At 40.2% G+C, this 19,226-nt stretch overlaps 1 protein-coding gene across 5 annotated transcripts in view; it reads right to left on the reverse strand.

The window, feature by feature from the left end:
• The window catches only part of EFR3A (EFR3 homolog A), a 181,217-nt gene extending 162,997 nt beyond the window's left edge, over positions 1-18,220 (reverse strand). For all 5 annotated transcript variants that reach the window (XR_013824491.1, XR_013824492.1, XR_013824493.1 and 2 more), the window contains exon 1: positions 18,097-18,220. Coding sequence is in view for 2 of the 5 variants with exons in the window: in XM_079901358.1 (XP_079757484.1) it covers positions 18,097-18,106 (10 nt within the window). In the remaining 3 variants the exon portion in view is untranslated. The remainder of the gene's footprint in view (positions 1-18,096) is intronic.
• Positions 18,221-19,226: the final 1,006 nt, after the last annotated feature.

Here is a 19,226-nt window from a genome sequence, read left to right on the forward strand (position 1 = left end):
CAGACCAATATCACTGGTGAATATAGATGCAAAAATCCTCAACAAAATACGAGCAAACACAATCCAACAACACATTAAAAGGATCATACACCATGATCAAGTGGGATTTATCCCAGAGATGCAAGGATTCTTCAGTATACGCAAATCAATCAATGTGATACACCATACTAACAAATTGAAGAATAAAAACCATATGATGATCTCAATAGATGCAGAAAAATCTTTTGACAAAATTCAACACCCATTTATGATAAAAGCTCTCCCAAAAGTGGGCATAGAGGGAACCTACTTCAACATAATACAGGCCATATATGACAAACCCACAGCAAACATCATTCCCAATGGTGAAAAACTGAAAGCATTTCCTCTAAGATCAGGAACAAGACAAGGAGATCCACTCTCACCATTATTATTCAACATAGTTTTGGAAGTCCTAGCCATGGCAATCAGAGAAGAAAAAGAAATACAAATTGGAAAAGAAGAAGTAAAACTGTCACTGTTTGCAGATGACATGATACTATACATAGAGAATCCTAAAGATGCTACCAGAAAACTACTAGAGCTAATCAACAAATTTGGAAAAGTTGCAGGCTACAAAATTAATGCACAGAAATCTCTTGCATTCCTATACACTAATGATGAAAAATCTGAAAGAGAAATTAAGGAAACACTCCCATTTACCACTGCAGCAAAAAGAATAAAACACCTAGGAATAAACCTACCTAGGGAGACAAAAGACCTGTATGCAGAAAACTATAAGACACTGATGAAAGAAATTAAAGATGATACCAACAGTTGGAGAGATATACCATGTTCTTGGATTAGAAGAATCAATATTGTGAAAATGACTATACTACCCAAAGCAATCTACAGATTCAGTGCAATCCCTATCAAATTACCAGTGGCATTTTTTACAGAACTAGAACAAAAAAATCTTAAAATTTGTATGGAGACACAAAAGACCCTGAATAGCCAAAGCAGTCTTTAGAGAAAAAACGGAGCTGGAGGAATCAGACTCCCTGACTTCAGACTATACTACAAAGCTACAATAATCAAGACAGTATGGTACTGGCACAAAAACAGAAATATAGATCAATGGAACAGGATAGAAAACCCAGAGTTAAACCCATGCACATATGGTCACCTTATCTTTGATAAAGGAGGCTAGAGTTTACAAAGGAGAAAAGACAGCCTCTTTAATAAGTGGTGCTGGGAAAACTGGACAGCTACATGTAAAAGAATGAAGTTGGAACACTCTCTAACATCATACACAAAAATAAACTCAAAATGAATCAAAGATCTAAATGTAACACCGGACACTATAAAACTCTTAGAGGAAAACATAAGAACACTCTTTGACATAAATCACAGCAAGATCTTTTTTGACCCACCTCCTAGAGTAATGGAAATAAAAACAAAAATAAACAAATGGAACCTAATGAAACTTACAAGCTTTTGCAAAGCCAAGGAAACTATAAAGAAGACGAAAAGACAACAGTCAGAATGGGAGAAAATATTTGCAAATGAATCAATGGACAAAGGATTAATCTTCAAAATATATAAACAGCTCATGCAGCTCAATATCAAACAAACAAACAACCCAATCCAAAAATGGGCAGAAGACCAAAACAGACATTTCTCCAAAGAAGACATACAGATGGCCGAGAGACACATGAAAAGATGCTCAACATCACTAATTATCAGAGAAAAGAAAATCAAAACTACAACGAGGTATCACTTCACACTGGTTAGAATGGGCATCGCCAGAAAATCTACAAACAACAAATTCTGGAGAGGGTGTGGAGAAAAGGGAACCCTCTTGCAATGTTGGTGGGAATGTAAATTGATACAGCCACTATGGAGAACAGTACAGAGGTTCTTTAAAAACCAAAAATAGAATTACTATGTGACCCAGCAATCCCACTATTGGGCATATACCCAGAGAAAAGCATAATTCAAAAAGACACATGCACCCCAATGTTCACTGCAGCACTATTTACAATAACCAGGTCATGGAAGTAATCTAAATGCCCATCAACAGACGAACGGATAAAGAACATGTAGTACGTATACAGAATGGAATATTACTCAGCCATAAAAAGGAACGAAATTGGGTCATTTGTAGAGACTTGGATGCATCTAGAGACTGTCATACAGAGTGAAGTAAGTCAGAAAGAGAAAAACAAATATTGTATATTAACGCATATATATGGAACCTAGACAAATGGTACAGATGAACTGGTTTGCAGGGCAGAAATTGAGACACAGAAGTAGAGAAAGAAACGTATGGACACCAAGGGGGGAAAGTGGCGGGGTGGATGGGGGTGGTGTTGTGATGAATTGGGTGATTGGGACTGACATGTATACACTGATGTGTATAAAATGGATGAATAATAAGAAGAAAATAATAATAAATAAATAAAGTTCAAACCTTGACTCACAATAAAAGCTTTCTATTTCTCCTCAGAAGCTGTCTGACTGTGACATTTCCAATTTGTGAAAGTTAAAAAAAAAAAAAAGAAAACAAAACTGACATTTTCCAAATGCCTCTGAAAAGGCTGTGAGGTTTTTTTAAGGCAAAGTTAACACAGAAAGAATATGACTACAAGATATTTTATTGTATATCAGAAATATATTGAGAATATAATGGAATATAATGGAAAAGGTTATTAAAATAGTATCCACGATTAGACAAATTATAAGATAGTTCATTCAGAGCATACCTACAAAACCCCAAATCACTTATTTTACAAAATATATATGATAAATTTAATAGTTCATTTTAGCTACACACACACACATTTATTTAAAGATTTAAAAAGTGAAGTCAGTTACACTTTACCAAAATAAAGATCTCCCCAATTTATTTATACTTCATTGTTAGGCTGGTTTTGGAGATGAACCTGGGCACAGTCTCTACCTTTTCAGTCTTACTTCCCAGATAAAAACTGTGAATATTCACAGCTCTTAAATCAAGCTCCAAACCTATTCATCCCCATGCACCTGCTCACACCATTCTATCTGTATAGAATGCCTTGTCTTCATAAAAAGTACTAGAGATAAGATGCATTCAGCAGTAAGATAACACACATTCCAGTTACAAAAGGCTCCTGGAATTGCAATCTATTGTAAATTATAAAATAGTAGGTTCAACAATTTCAAACATAACTCATAACACTGAGTTGGTAAAGAAAGTATGAGACAAAAGGCACTTTAAAAAGAATTTGTGGGGCTTCCCTGGTGGCACAGTGGTTGAGAGTCCACCTGCTGATGCAGGGGACACGGGTTCGTGCCCCGGTCCGGGAAGATCCCACATGCCGCGGAGCGGCTGGGCCCGTGCATCCGGAGCCTGTGCTCCACAACGGGAGAGGCCACGACAGTGAGAGGCCCACGTAACGCAAAGAAAAAAAAAAAAAAAGAATTTGCAACAAACTACTGAAACAGGACAAAGAGCTGAAAGTGAAGCATAATTCTTTACCTGGAAAACCAAGGTAATGGGTTAACCATCAAGACAGTGGGAGGGTTCTGAATTGTGAGGCTCAAGAACATTAATCTGTGATAACAAAGTTGTCCATTCACTAGTCAAGAATACTTGGAAGATTAGAGAAGTTAAAAGAAGCTAACTTTTTAAAGCAATGGACAAACGTTGCAGGTTGAACTGTGTTCCCACAAAAAAGATATGCTGAAGTCCTAACCCCAGTACCTGTGAATGTGACCTTATTTGGAAACAGAGTTTTTGCACATGGAATCAAATTAAAAGGAGGTCATCCTGGATTAGGGTGGGCCCTTAATCCAAAGACTGGTATCCTCATAAAGAGAAAGATAAGACAAGTGGATAAGAGAAAGAGGAGACACACAGGGAAGAAGGCCACATTGAAGACAGGAAGAGATTAGATTCATGCTGCCACAAACCAAGGAACTCTAAGGCTTGCCACCAGCCACCAGAGCTAGAAGAGGCAAGGAAGTATCCTTCCCTAGAAACTTATGGGAGAGCATGGCCCTGCCCACACCTTATTTCAGACTTCTAGGTTCCGGAACTGTGAGAATATTCTGTTGTCTTAAGCCACTTGGCTTATGGTACCTTGTATATGGCAGCTTTGAAAAACTAACACAAGTAAGATTTCATATAACATTTAGACCAGTAAATTCTGTATTTGCTAGATACTAAGATATGTACCATTCCTGAAATCAACTCAAATGCCAAAATGACTTTAAGTCAGCCTTCAGAGAATTTAGTGGCATACCAAATAACTGAGCCATGAAAAGAAAGAACTTTTGTTCAACTCTACCAATTTTCTTCTAGTCCTAGATATACTTCACCCTAAGTTTAAATAAATGAATATTTGGTTTTAGCAAAATAAAAAGTTACTATGCCATCAGTTTACATCAAAGTTTAATAAATAAGCATGGTTTAGAAAATGGAAATATTGTTAAGTAAAAAATCTGTTTCACTTTCATGTCTCACATAGCTATTACGGGTTGAACTGTATCCCCCTCCAAATTCATATGCTTAAGTCCTAACTCCCGGGGTGTCAGAATGTGACCTTATTTAGAGATAAGGTTTTGCAGAGGCAATTAAGTGAGGATGAAGTCATTAGAGTGGGTCCTAATCCAATATATCTGGTATCCTTATAAAAGGGGAAAATTAAGAGACAGACATGCATACAGGGAGAACTCCAAGTGAACATGAAATTGGCCATCTACAAGCCAGAGCAAAAGGCCTGGAACACACCCTTCCCTCACGGCCCTCAGAAGGAACCAACTCGGCCAACACCTTGATTTCAGACTTCTGACCTCCAAAACTGTGAGCCAATAAATTCGTTGCTCAAGTCACTCAGTTTGCGGTATTTTATTACAGCAGTCCTAGTAAACTAATACAACAGCAAATACTAAATGCAAGTTCCCCGCGGCACAAATTCTGGTTTCATGGATATAATGCAAAATATAGTAGAAAACCAGAAGACCTACCCCAGGAATACCCTGTGCTTATCTATTCCTTATCTGCCAGTATGATTCTTTCAGAATGCATTCAACCAATATTTGAGCATCTACTATATTCCAGATTTTATCTTCCTTAATGCTCATAACTGTATGAGGTAGGTATCAACATCTATAGGTTACAAATAGGAAATCAGAAAGATAAAAGTAATCTGTCCAAGGTCACACAACTAGAAGTGGTGGATCCACTTAAGAGCCTGTGCTCTTAACAGTTTCTATACTGTACTGCCTTCCTGAGATGGCTTTTTTTTTTTTTTGAATAAGCTGAACTGTTTAATATGGAGAGTAGAGCAACACAGTCAAAATATTTCACAGCTGCCCAAGATTATACTCGTTACCAGGCTCTCCAACAAGTCAGATGGTAGAGAATGGAGAAGTGACACCCTGCCTGAGAACCTGTCATATTACAAAAGTTCCCACTTCTAGAAAGTGTCTTCTTTTCCTATTGTAGGTTACTCTGAGCTCTAAAATATCCCTAAGAATACAAGAACATCATGAAAGGAAAAATGAGAAGCTTTTGTTAGGCTATTAGATTGCCCCCACAAAAAGTTACTGGTGAATTCCCAGCACACCTGACAACAAACAAGAGCTGTATGGAGCTCAGCCACTGAAAAAAGGGGGAGAGAACCTCATTACTTTACAAAATCACAGCCAAATGACAACCACTGTTTAGGATGTCTTAAAGCTTCCCTATCCACTGTGCACTGTGAGTTTCAGTCTGTAACAACGAAATACTCCCAAAACTAACAAGGAAAATAATAGAAGCATTTATATGTAAACTTTCACAAAACTCTAGCAGCAAATCCATACGTAAAGCAAGTTTCAGTTTTGAAGCTACAACCCATTTTTACTTTGTAGAAATAAGGTGGGAATCCTTTGCTTTATTATAATCTGGGCATGCAGAGGAAAAAGTCCAGTTAATTCTCCCCTCTACAAATTAAAACACTCGTTTTGGGATTATGGTAATCTGGTACTGGATGATTTCAGATTTTTAAATTTAAAAATATACTGTGTAAGTTTTAAAATCCAGAGGAAAAAATATCTGATTTATAATAAAGAGGTTAAAAAGAACTAGAATTTCAGAATCTTGCCACTCAGTACCTTTAATTTTAGCACGCCTCCTAACACCGTGCAATTTATCGAATTGTGAGTCCTACTGAATCAAAATCTGGGGGAAAGGAAAGGTTGGGCATCTAGGATTTCACATTTATAATCACTGCTCAGGTAATCTGTACAGTTTTTATTTTACATAAAAATCACATCTTTCCATATACTTAACACAGGTATGCAAATTATATATCTCAATACAGCTCTTTTTAAAAATCAATTATTTCCATCAGTATACTTACTGTGACCTTAGTAAGTATTTGTACTACTGAGGTCACAGTTTAAAACCCTACTGCTACCCTACTGTCCACAATGAAAACCTGGATATTGAAAAAAGATAAAGGTGGGGTTTTCTGCAGAGTTCTAGCTAAGTTCTTTTAAAAAAAAACAAAAAAACATCAACACATCCAAATCCAATTTCTGCTTAAACGAGCTAAGGCACTGTAGTGAGGAAAATAAACCCTTAAATCTAAAGATACTAATTTGTCACCATTACAAACATAAAGAATCCACCATAGACAATGACTAGGATCTTTCTCAGTGAACCAGATGTTTGAGTTATTTTTAATTAAAAATTCTCTGAATATTTCAAAAGCAGGATATGAGTTATTTCAGGCAAAATTCAAAACAGCATTAAAATTCCCCGACTTAAATTTTAACAAATTCTTATTTCCTTATTAGTCACAGAACAACAAAAGGGTTAAATCTGGGGTGTTTGTAACTTCCGAAATTACTTTCAGAACAAATACATTCAATATACCAACGGCATTGATTCTTCTTACAGATTTCACAACACCCACGTCTATGCCATATGTTGAAGATTTTCATTTGAATTGAGATGATTAAACTTCCTGATTAAACAGTAAAGGGAAAGATAGGGAACACTCTCATTATGTATCTAAACAGAATATGTATTTAATTTCTCTATCCAAAGTTTGAAGATAGGAAAATATAACACAGGACTTTCTGAGTGGGTCTAGCTAAGTACAAAGTTTAATTTAAAAAACATTAAGCTACTAATTTAAACCTTCGAGGTTCAGTGCTTGACATAGTCTCCCCAAAACTTCCAGCTAAAGCATAAAGACTCTAAACATTTTGTATTCACTTGGGTAACACAATGTTAAAAGCCTAAGACTTCTTTAAATTAGGTATTCTTTTAATTTATTATACACATTATGGTCACAGCATGCACAACTGACTTTTATGTTAATCAAAACTCTTAAGAAGGCAATCTAGTCTTCTCTAATATCTTTTTTAATGAATCATAAACCAAAATCTGATGCTGAAGATTTTGAAATCTGAAGATTTCAATGTATTACTATATCTTCCTCAAGTTCAAAGGTAAGACTTATAACAACGAATGCATGGAAGAAATAAAGAACAGGGCAACTTTCTGTGGCATTTATACACAAAGGGAGAACCTGGAAATCTATACACACTTGTAGTATTCATGTTATTACTACAACTACAAAAAGAAACTATTCACTCTTGAAAATTAAAACGGAACAAGAGAAAATCATCTCACTTTTGTGTAAATACTCAGATTCTTTAGAAAGGTTGAACACAGTGAAATTTTAGATTTAAAAAATTAAGAATGGTGGAATCAACGGCCATTCCAGCGAAAGCTCTGCAGCCAAACCACACTTAACTGTTACTCACCCCTCCCTAATGTTCTTGAAACCACTGGATAGGAAGCTTTAAAATTTTTCAGCCCTTAACCAGCATGTTGTTGTACCCTATCAGGGCAGGCAGCAAAAAGAGCAGCAATATTTCTTTGCTGCTGAAAAGAGAATAGAGGCCGTCTACTCCATGTCACTGTCACGCAGAAAGCAATGGATAGGGAAGGGAAAAAAGAGGAGTATCAGCTGTGGGGGGAGAATGTGGTGCTCAACACTCAAAGGGCTAACTGATGCTCTCAGGTGACAGCTCCAGTCTCTAAATGCCCCCTCAGTTCTTTGTTTGAAGTAAAGCAGTTCCTCAGCAAGTTTACATAAGCACTGTATCTGCCACGAGCATTCAGTTCTTCCACAAATACACGTAACAGCGAGACTCAAAGAAGACAGCACGGGATGATAAGTTACTAATAGTTTAGTTCTATATGAAAGTTGTAGATTACATATGTGGAGCTTCCCTAATTTCTACCCGCACATTGCACAATTTAGCTTGTCTACCCCGGAATTATAGAAGAGTTTATATCCTCTCAACCAAGTATAATTTGACAATCTCTCCCCTCAGCTAGGAAGCTGTGACAAGTTCATGACATAAGTACAGGACAGTACATACCACAATTAAGACATACAATCATCTTTAAGGTTTTAAAGTAAGATTTTTTTCCTAACACTTCATAAACTATCATTGTCAAAAGCCTCACATCAAACAGTAAGAGACTGTCCAGCTCTTTTCCTTGCTACATTGAAATGCTTCCAGCGCTTCTATAAATAAATAGACTGTCGTGAGTCTTACCTAGTTCTTGTCGTGCAAGCATTTGTTTTAACAATGTTCCACCTGCTCCCTCTGCCGATTCCATGCTTAAATGAACACGTTCCTCGAGGATCTGCCTCAGCATCTTTCCTCTCTTTACAACTTATCCTTTAGTAATTTCATCCACTGTTATTCCTACAAATGTACCCTGAAAGTCCTGTAAGGCACCACACACTTAACATACCCTACAACGGATGCACCTGCCATCTCAAGTCTCCCAAACAGCTCATTCTCCAGAAAGTCCCTGTATCATACCAGAGCAGTTCACCCAAATGATCAAGCCTGAAATCTGGGAGTGAATCCTGACTCCTTCTCCCTCAATGCCTCGTCCAATTAATCCTATGAATTGTACTTTCTCAACAATATTCAGATTTGTACACTGCAATCCATCCCACTACTATCATCCAAGTCCCAAAGCCCACCACTCAGACTACTGTATTCTAATAACCTCTAACTGCTCTCCCTCCAACCTCTCTCATGTGTTTCCATAGCAACCTGTGTTTCTCCTTTAGTAATCTGAGTCACTCTACAAATATACACCGAATGTGTACCATGAGCCACCTACTGTATCAAAAACTATATATACGTTGGCAAAGAAAACAGACATTAGGTGCTTGTAATCAGTCTGGTGAGGAAGATAAGTGTCTGGTCAGCACTTGTCTTCCTCCCCAGATTAAGCTTCATGAGAGCAGAGAAGATGGCCGGGGTGATGCCCACGTGTCTAGTATGAGGTACTGCTGTGGCCTCAGTGCCTGTAATAGCTGGCACATACTAGGCGTTGATAAGTATGTGTTGCTTAAAAGACAGAATTACCAAATATATATATGGCCTTAAAGTCGTCACGCTCTCCAGCACCAATGACTTACTCCCGCCAGCTGCTGGTTACTGCCACCTGCGTGACTCAACTTAACTCAACTTACTGCCTCAACCTTACTCACCTTACTGACTCAACTCAAGTTACTGCCACCTGTGTGACTCAACTTAACTTCCCCAACCTGCACTCTCACCTCTGGTAACTACTCAGGCGGAGGACGCCATCTTCCACTCGCCTTTTCCTTGCAGTCTCTCTGTGAACCCCACAGCACTGTCTCAGGGGGCCTGCATTTCCTTCTTTGTGTGATAGCCATCTACACAAGGTTCTATAGACTGGATAAACTTTTTAAAGCTAGGCACTGCTTTATTCATCTCCATATTCCCCACCTATCACTGCCTTGCACATGTAGGCACTAAAATAATCTGCTGAGTGAATCAATCCCTAAGAGAAATCCAGCAGGAAGAAAGACTGAAAGAGAATGCTTGTGACTCCAAGAGTATACAGACGGCGCCTATGACCGGAACGACTCCAAGGAGAGACGAGACAGCTCCATTCCTAGAGGTCATTAGAGCAAAAGCGGGTGAGGCACCATCAGCTAAATGGCTTTGGTTTTGCCTCTAGGTTCCTAAGCTTTTGATTCTAAAATATCTTACGTTCTTGTCAGAAGGCACATTCTAATGTCTAATACCATAAATTTCAAACTTTTTAAAAAGGAGCCAATGTTATTTACCTCCTGAAATTGGATGCAGAATCTTATCGTAAGACAGATTAAAAACAGAGCTGGCCCGGCTGAAGCTGGGTCAGGGCGAGAGGCCTACCTGCTCAGTCTCTTCAGCACCCTCTCCACACAGCAGTCCCTATTATATTTCCATGGAAGACATCCTGAAAACTTAGGTCTAGCAGCTCAAACTTCCCTTGTGCCACCCTCCAATACGGATCAAGAACAACACGTAATGCTCAGGAACTCCCAATGAGAATCCTGTGCCAGGGGGTGGAGCTTTAGTAAAGGTCATACAAATAGAACTGACCTGGGGCAGTTTCTTTCCTCAATCTCCTGGACCTGAGCTCTTCCATTTCGTAAAGATGGCACAGTAAGACAAACCTGGGCAGCTTCCCAAAGGTGCTCCCATCCTTGGAAGACCAAGTGATGAAGCAGGATGGAACCAAGGGAAAAGGTAGCATGGAGTAGACAAATTACTTAAGTCTGTTTCTGATCTGGGCTGTGAACTGAAAAAGAAACTGGACCCCTGAAGTTCACATCGTCCAGCCAGCTAAGAGAATGGGAAAACCCCATAGGAACTTAGACCCAAAATTCTAGCTATTACACATCTGCCTGGACTACCCTCCTCTGTAGATGCCCTTCTGGAACCAGCTGCAGCAAAGGGTAACAATCCAAGAAGTAATTCTGATTCTGATTCTAATCACATGTTCATAAAGCATTTCTACCTCTAAAGCACAATTACATAAATTCTACTGTATCTATATTTCCCTGAGAAGTATTATCATTTTCCATTTAACGGATCAAATAGTTAATAAAAATACTTATAACTAAGTTCAAAAAACAATTTATGTCAGATGTCATAAACGGACCACTCCTTTCAACTTCCACTCCAGTCCTTTAGCCTGGCCAGTACCTTTTGCCATTTACGAGGCCCCAGGAATTGACCACAGCAAACCTGAACATCTTATATTTCATTTTCCCTACCCAGCGGGAGTGAGATCCATTTAAAGTTAAGTGCAACCACAGCCCACAGAACTTTGTAGCAATTTGCCAAGACAGCTGTTCAAAAAGCCGATTAAATAGCAGGGGTGTGAAGAACACTTAGAATTATCCAGAAACGTACTGGATACAGTATAGCAGAAATACCCTGGAGGTCTGGTAATGAACTCACCAACTAAGAATAAAACCAAACATAATGGCATTGAGGGGAATGAAAGTCCTCTTCAAGACTGCAGAGCAAAAGGTTTAATGCCCATTTTTTAGAATATGGCAAACTTGATGCAGAGGTACAATGACAAAAACCTGAGTAGTGATTCCTTCTTTAATGAAAATTAGAATCATGCTATCTAATAACACCTAAAGTTAGCAAGCAGTAAATAAATATGCAAAAGGGAGGATATGACAGCCTATACAGAAAGAGGAAAATGAATAGTAGCTCCTGCTTGACTTCGAGCATATGCGAAAGCAGGCTCATTTCAAGAGTGGAATAAACCTGGCAAATACAAATGATGAAAGAATTTTGACAGGTTTGACATATTAATCATAGGAGGAATTGCCAACATTCACTTTGTGATCATACTTCCCTAGAATTGTGTTCATTCTACAATACACAATCATTCAGGGAAAAAAAACAAAACAAAACAAGCCTACAAACTCCCATAAACCAAACCCAAAGTGATTCATCTCAACCTTTCAGGTTTTCACAACTGAAACCACCACTTAATAAATCAGAAATCATTTCTTCCTCCTTTCAGAATAAAACCCCAATGATAAGCATTTGCTATCACCTGACAGCAACAGCAATCAGATAGTAAAGGTACTGTGCCCCTAAGCCATACATATACATACACACACAATCAGCACTATCTGGTCAGTTACCCAAAATTCTCTTCTATGGGCTAAAGGAAGAACCAGTTCAGGGCAATATTTTGTTTCATTTAGGTTTTGGAAAGAATTATGAAAATGTTGAAAAAATTATGGTAAAGTTGTAAAAAAAAAACTTAAGCAATTCTTTCTGATTGTGGATTATACGCTAACTGTAGAAACTCTGGAAGACACAAATTATAGAAAAGAAAATAAAAACAGTTCATAATCCCAGTGCTTTCATAAGTATTTTAAATGGCTGCATGATATTTTGTTGCAAGGATGTTCTATATTCAAATATTCAAATATTCTCTGCTTGCACCACTTCCCCATTATTGAATATTAAAGTTTCTGGGTTTTTACTATTTTATAAATATTATGGTGACAGACACCTCAGGGCAGACATCCTAGTGCAGTTTATGTTTTTAATCATTTCTTAAGAATACCCCAAAGTGAAATTACTGGGTCAATGAGTAAAAGCATTATCAGATCACTTGATAAAATATTGCCAAATTACTTTCCAAGAGTTGTACCAATTTAAACTTCTGCCTTTTCTACTGCACCTCACCACCACCTTTGCCTATTACTGTTAAAAAGTCTTCGGTAATGTGGTAAACCAAAAATGATTTCAGCTTTTAATTAGCATTTCTTTAGTAGTAAAATTGAACCATCTCCCCCCAAATCTTTATCAACCATTTGCACTTAGACTTTGACAAGCATAGGTGTGTGCTTTAACCACAGAGGGTTGGTGGTATTTTGCTTTCCGATTTGTATAAATACTGCAAATACTGATCTTTTATTTGATGTTAACTTTGAATCCTTCTTCAAATCTTTAGCCACAGATTTTTATAATACTTCTATACCATACCTTTCCATCCCCCATAAAGGTAGTATGAAGTATGTAGTTGTGAATACCCACCCAGTATTCAGATGACCTGGGGTCATTCCATACCTAAGTTGAACTATATAATAGGTAAGATGTGGCTTTCTCCTAAGAACTTGTGCTTTCACTCGACTCGGGGGTGGAGGTGGGGGGGAAAGGGCCTCTGTTTCCCAAAACACAGAGTTTCCTTTCCTTTTAGAGAGGTACGTGTGGGTGGGAGAGGGGACAATACTGAAAATCGCATCCTAGGAAACCAGAGAAAGATGGCGGCAGCTGTTTTTCTTTGAAGTTGCCCACCCCAAATTACCCGAAGTGGGAGTCCAGGCAGATGGAGTTTCCCGAGAAAGCGGGGCTTCCTCCACTCACCTGCCCCTCTACTCAGGTGGTAATAGCTTTAGGAGGTGCTTAGAACTGTACCAAACTCCCGAGATGGAAGTGAGGTAATGGGGGGCGGGGGGGACCTTCTCACTCTGGCTCCCCAAAGAAGCTGGACAGGGTCAGGCAAGACCCCACCCTGACCCAACAGATCACTGCTGACGAGGTCAGGCCTGTAGTCTGCTTGGACCTCCAGGTTGAGAAAGTAATCTCTGGGGAGCAGATTGTAGGGACCCTGGATGGGAAAGCAGGCCAGGCTGTGGCCCCAGCTTGGTCTATAACATTTAATATTTAGACCAGTGGTTCTCAACCCAGGGACAATCCCCCCCACCATTTTTGGTTGTCACAGCTTTAGGGGACAGGGAGGATTACTACTAGCTTCTAGTGGGTAGAGGCCAGAGAAGCTGCTAAATATCCTACAACGCACAGGAAAGCCCTAGACCTCCCAAACAAAAAATGATCCAGTCCAAGTCACTGAGAGCAAAAACTGAGAAACCCGCATTTAGACTACGATTTGCGGGCCTCCATTTACATTCTTGTATCAGATCTTGCAAATATTTCAGGCAGGTCTGCTAAGAATCTAATCATAAACTATAAAACTTTTTATAACACTGTTTTTATGGGGAAAAAAAGTTATTTCAGGTTATAGTATCCAAAGAATAACTTCTCTGACTCCAGTTAGAATTCATTCTTTTATTCAACATTTACCAAGTACCTATTATGTGATCAGGCATAGCGCTAAGCAAAAGTGACAGTGTTAAAGGAAACTGATAGGATCTGAGGACTGCAGATTCAATTCCTGCCTGGCTCAGAGCAGTACAGTGTGAAAAAAGAACTGGGACTGTGAAGTCACACCTACCCACTTCCAATCCCAGCTCCACCACTTACTGTCATTAGGCATGCTACTTTACTTCCCTGAACCAATCTCTTCATTTCTATAATTGGTCAAATAGGACCTTCCTCAATGTCGGAGACAACTAAGTAAGATCATTCCTGTAAAGCACAAAGTATGTTGCCTCGCACACAATCAATATCCAATAATCAATTTCTATTATTAAGAGCAAATTTTAAGTTTTTAAGTAACCACTAAGTTGGAAACTGCTAATATGCCTACAAAATAGCCACTAACTGGGACTGTGACAGCTGGAACACAATTCTAGTCACGTTAATGGCACAGCATCTTACATCCTTCAAATTCTGGCTCCTTTCTCCTTTTCCAGCCTCATCTCCCATGACCTACATCATCTTTAATGCAGCCCCGTGTCCTCATGAGTGGGGACAGATTGAAAGATGAGATCTGGTAGTAACCAAAACATGTCAGGCCAAAGGTCGCTGTGAGAAAGAAAACTCTTCAGCTATAACTCTGGCAGTGTACATAGGTGCTGGGTGGGAGAGGGAGAAAAGGGGGTGAGGGGCAGGGAGGGAGAGAGAATGAACAAACACAAAAGTTTCACAAGCCAGTAACAGGTCAAGTTTACTTGTCATGTGTTTCTAAATGAAAACACTTGCACCAGCATTCATCCCTCACTTCACAATTCACCTATATTCTGCAACTATTTCATAAGAATGGATTGAAAAATAAGTCAAATATAATCAACCTCATCAACGGAAAAAATCCACACACAGATGGACCACATTACCACAGGCTGACAAATGCGGCCAGATATCAATGCCAACATCTAAATGAGAAAAGAAAGCATTACCCACAAATAATTACTGAAAGTATAGTTTAACAGCAAAGAATGGTTAATAGTTGCAGTTTCCCTTAGCCAATATACAATGTTTTCATATATAATAAAAGGGCATATTTTATTGGACCTGCTTTGAGACAAGTTATCTGTCAGCTAACAAGTCCCTTTCGTAGAAGTAGTTTACTAAAAAGTTTACGTCTATACCTATATAACCAAGCATCTACCTAGCGTACCACTGGAATCCCCGGCAATCTTTGCTCAGATTCCTGTGACAAGACAGAAGCAAAGGCAAACATGTTAAATATTCTTTTAAGTTCACATGTCTGATGTAAGTTTTGGCCACGCTCACTTTTGCCTTAGTGTTACTCCAGGGAAAATTTTTTAAAAAGATAAACTATTATCAACTTAGCTATGGAAAAATAAACAGTATCTATGCTCAGTGTGATTATGGATAGGAACCCTAACCCAAACCCTAATCCCAGGTCTGTGTTCAAGTCCTGCTTCTACTCCACCTGTGACCTTAGCCGAGTTACTGAAACTCACCGAGTCTCAGTCTCCTGATACGCAAAATAAAATAAAACGATTGGATTGAGAAGCTTTAACGTTTCTTCCACTCAAATTCTGATACAGAGTTTGGAAAATCTTCACAATCAAAATGTTTCTTAATGATCCTTTGGGTGTAGGAGGATGAAATGAAGGCCTTTAGAGAAATGATGTGACAAATTACCGGTTTGTAGATTTGAAAAGATCGTTTAGTGAAACAGTCTTGAAATCTGTGCTTAGTGATTATTGCAAACTACTGCCTGAAAATATACAGTGACATGACCACAGAACTGTTCCTGTGTCGCAGCAACTTCCTGTCACACATCCTTCCAGGTAGCTGTTTTCTGAAAAAGAGTCTATGGCTCTCCTAAATAAGTCCAATGAAGTGACTATTAACATTCATGAGATATGCCATCGTTCAGCCTTCAGGGGTGTACTATGCTCCACTGGATTTTACTTACCAATTCCAGTTTTAATGACTGAGGGTATCAATATTCCAAATAAGCAACAAAATAGCAAGAGTAGAATAATTCTATGGCTTGGAATAAGGGTCACTCTTTATAGAGTCTGAAAAGACCCTAGTGATCATCTCCAACACTTTCATTTTACAGAAAAGCATTACATTTATTTCACTAAATGCTTAAGGATTAACTGGCTGAGCATGTACATGAGCCCCCTAACTCATCTGACATTAGAAAGAAAAAAAGCTTCGCTTACTGGCGGGGCACGGGGGGTGTTCCTTCCTAAAAAATCCCTAAAGAAAATAATAATGTTCCTGGAAATTACTTATTCTACATGCAGAATTTCTGGGAAGTACTAATATCCATACACTATCACAGCTATTTTGGTGGTTCTGGTCACAAAAGAAGAGAAAAAGGCAATTATGAACACAACTGACTTCACACGTGTACCACCAATCGGTACCACACTTTTAAGCAATCACAGAAACTGTACCATGATAAATATTAACAGCAATGACAGATAACTCAAATATTTCACTTGACCTCCAGTCAGGTCACGGATACTAACTAACTATGCAAAGTACATCATGGCTCATCCTTGTGTCGTTCTGCATTGTAAATCACACAATTAAGGGGAAAAAAAAGTCCTCTATCCACTCTATGGGCCTATATAACCTTAGAACATAACTAAAAAACTGTTTAATTGCCATTTTACCAATAAAGTCCACTTGAAGCCTTAACTTTCAAGAAAGGTGTTCCTCCCCCACCCCCTTTGCTTTCTAAGAAAGTAAAAGATTAGCACAGTGCTAATTTACTTGTTAACATAAATATAAATTTAGGAACAATAAATTGACAATTAATACTGATGATGATATTCCTCCAGTCTAGAAGAATAAAATTAAAATATAAACTGCTGACATACGTACGGGATACAAAAATCCAAGAACATCAAGTTTAGGACACACAGGACTGGGTTAAGAGAACAAAATCCACCTTACCCATACATATATGAGGAGTTATTAGTAATCTTTACATCAAGATTGTTTAAAAATTTGTAACAGCGTTACATAAACCTTTCTAGTATCAGGAAATAATTCCTCTTTATCCACCACTGGACAAAAAATGCATTTGAGGCTGACCTGGAAATCCAATGTCCCATGTGTCTACAAAAATAAGGACAATTAGGAAAAGTTATGAATTCTAAGAAATATGAACTAATTGGAAACATACAGACAAGTGTTTCAAGATTCTACAACATGAAACGCTTGCAAGAGCCCTACTTGAGAAGAATCTCAAATCAATCATCATCATGCTTGCTCTACGTGCAAAATCAGGAGCTTCCCTAGCCTGCACATATCCAGATAGGTCACCGGGTTTAAAGTCACGTGGTGATTCTCTGGGTCGTTTTAAAATTTGTCGTTGGTAGTGTTATAGTACCCTGTTTGTCCAAAACGCCTCCACTATCCAGCAATTTTCAAACTTCAGGGTCCCTCAGTAACTGGCAGGACACGCAGATTCCAGGGCCCACGCTCCAGAATCTTATTCAACGCGTCTTATTCAAATTGCCTACACCTGCGATTTCAATCAGCTGCCACTGGAATCAGCTGTCAGATCCAGTTGGATCTGAAGCCGGTGGGTCCAACAAGTTCCCCAAAGAGCACCTGCTTCAAGCCCCGGGACGTGTCACAGAGAAAAGTCAGGGCAGCTGGGACTTCGGGCGCCGCGGGGAAGGGCTCTGGGCCAGGCCGGAGCGTCCCACCAGGAGATGCCTGGTCCTCGAGCAAGTGAGGAGACAATGGCGATGGGACGGAGCTATTTTCAGCATTTCCATACAGTGCCATTTAGCTCTGCTGGAGAAAGAGCTGGACTTCCAAGTCCCACAGGTCAAGCTTACTAGCAGCTCTGCCACTTACTAGCCGTGCGTCCTTAGCGCTCGGACCTCGGTTTCCCCGTCTCTACAACGGGCTCCCACGCCACCCCACCGTGAAAGCCTAAGACCAAACGAAACTAACTCGGCCGGTCGCCGGCACTTCCTGGCTCTCCCCGGCCAGGCCCGCCTGCCCCACCGCCCCGCCGGACGGCGACACCTGAGTGCGCGCCCAGCGGGCCGCCGCCTCCCAACGCTCCCCGCCCGATCCGACCCTCGGCCGGCCACTCACGGGTAGGCATGGTGACCCCGAGCCGCGCTAGCCGCCGGGCCGAGGCTCAGCGGGGCCTCGCCAGGCGCGCCGACGGCACCATGACGGACGGGCCGGGGAGACCGGGACGAGGCGAAGGGCGAAGGGCGAAGGGCGGAGAGCGCCGACACGAACCCCGCGGCTCACGCAAAGGAAGCTGGCGACAGGAGCTGCAGCCGGCCCAGCTCCGCGCCGGACGACACTTGGGCGTCCGCACGCCCTGACGTCAGCACGTCACCGACGTCTCGGCCCCGCCTCCACAGGAGGCCGCGCTCTGGGCAGGGAGGGGCTGCTTGCTGGGGCTTGGGGAAGTTGGAGAGGACAGGGGCCGCGCATAAGGGCGACTTCGGGCTTCGTTTTATTGTCAAACCCTCCTGATTTGAGTCATATTCATTTTCATGAACGCTTATGCGAGGTGCATTAGCAATATTTGTTTCTTGCAACTGCACCCGTTTATGAGGTTGTGAGGCTACGCGTGACGGCCTTGAGTGTATCGTGTACCTGTAGGCTTTTTCTTTTATAAGCTCTTGAACTTGCATGTGTTCTGTATTCTCTGAAAGCGTGATTTATTTGAGACACACGGAGGTCATCAGGGGCGACGGCTGCGCTTGTTCTGAGAGGACAGCAACTGTAATTTCCTCTTGCTCTGCTGGTGACTCAGAGAGATTTCACGCCTCAGGAGTCAGTTTCCTCCAGAGAGGGCGGTTCTATCCACTTGATTGAGTCACTTTTCTTGACTCTCTGAATGTGATTGATAATTGATGTATCTAATGGTCACCTAAGCGAATACTTGGAGCCCAGAGCCTTCAGCAACCCACATATGCTTAGCTAGTCCCTGTGGGCTGTGGACAGCCAGTATGGAGAACTCGAAGGAAGCCACAGAGGTCTCAACCGGTGTTTCTCAAAGTGGCTTAAGATCCTCTTGTGCCTGAATCACCTGGGAACCTGTTGATCAGACTCCTGCCTTCCTAGCTAAACCCCGATGGATCACACTTGAGGGTGATTCAAATACTTATTTAAGTTTGAGATCCTTTGTCCTAGTGCCAACATTCTGGTTAAGAAATGATACTGTGCAGTACTGAAAGGAGAAGAAAAAGAAGGTGAAGATAAGA

This window comes from Stenella coeruleoalba (genome assembly GCF_951394435.1).
Source record: "Stenella coeruleoalba genome assembly, chromosome: 17".
Classification (NCBI taxonomy): Eukaryota; Metazoa; Chordata; class Mammalia; order Artiodactyla; family Delphinidae; genus Stenella; species Stenella coeruleoalba.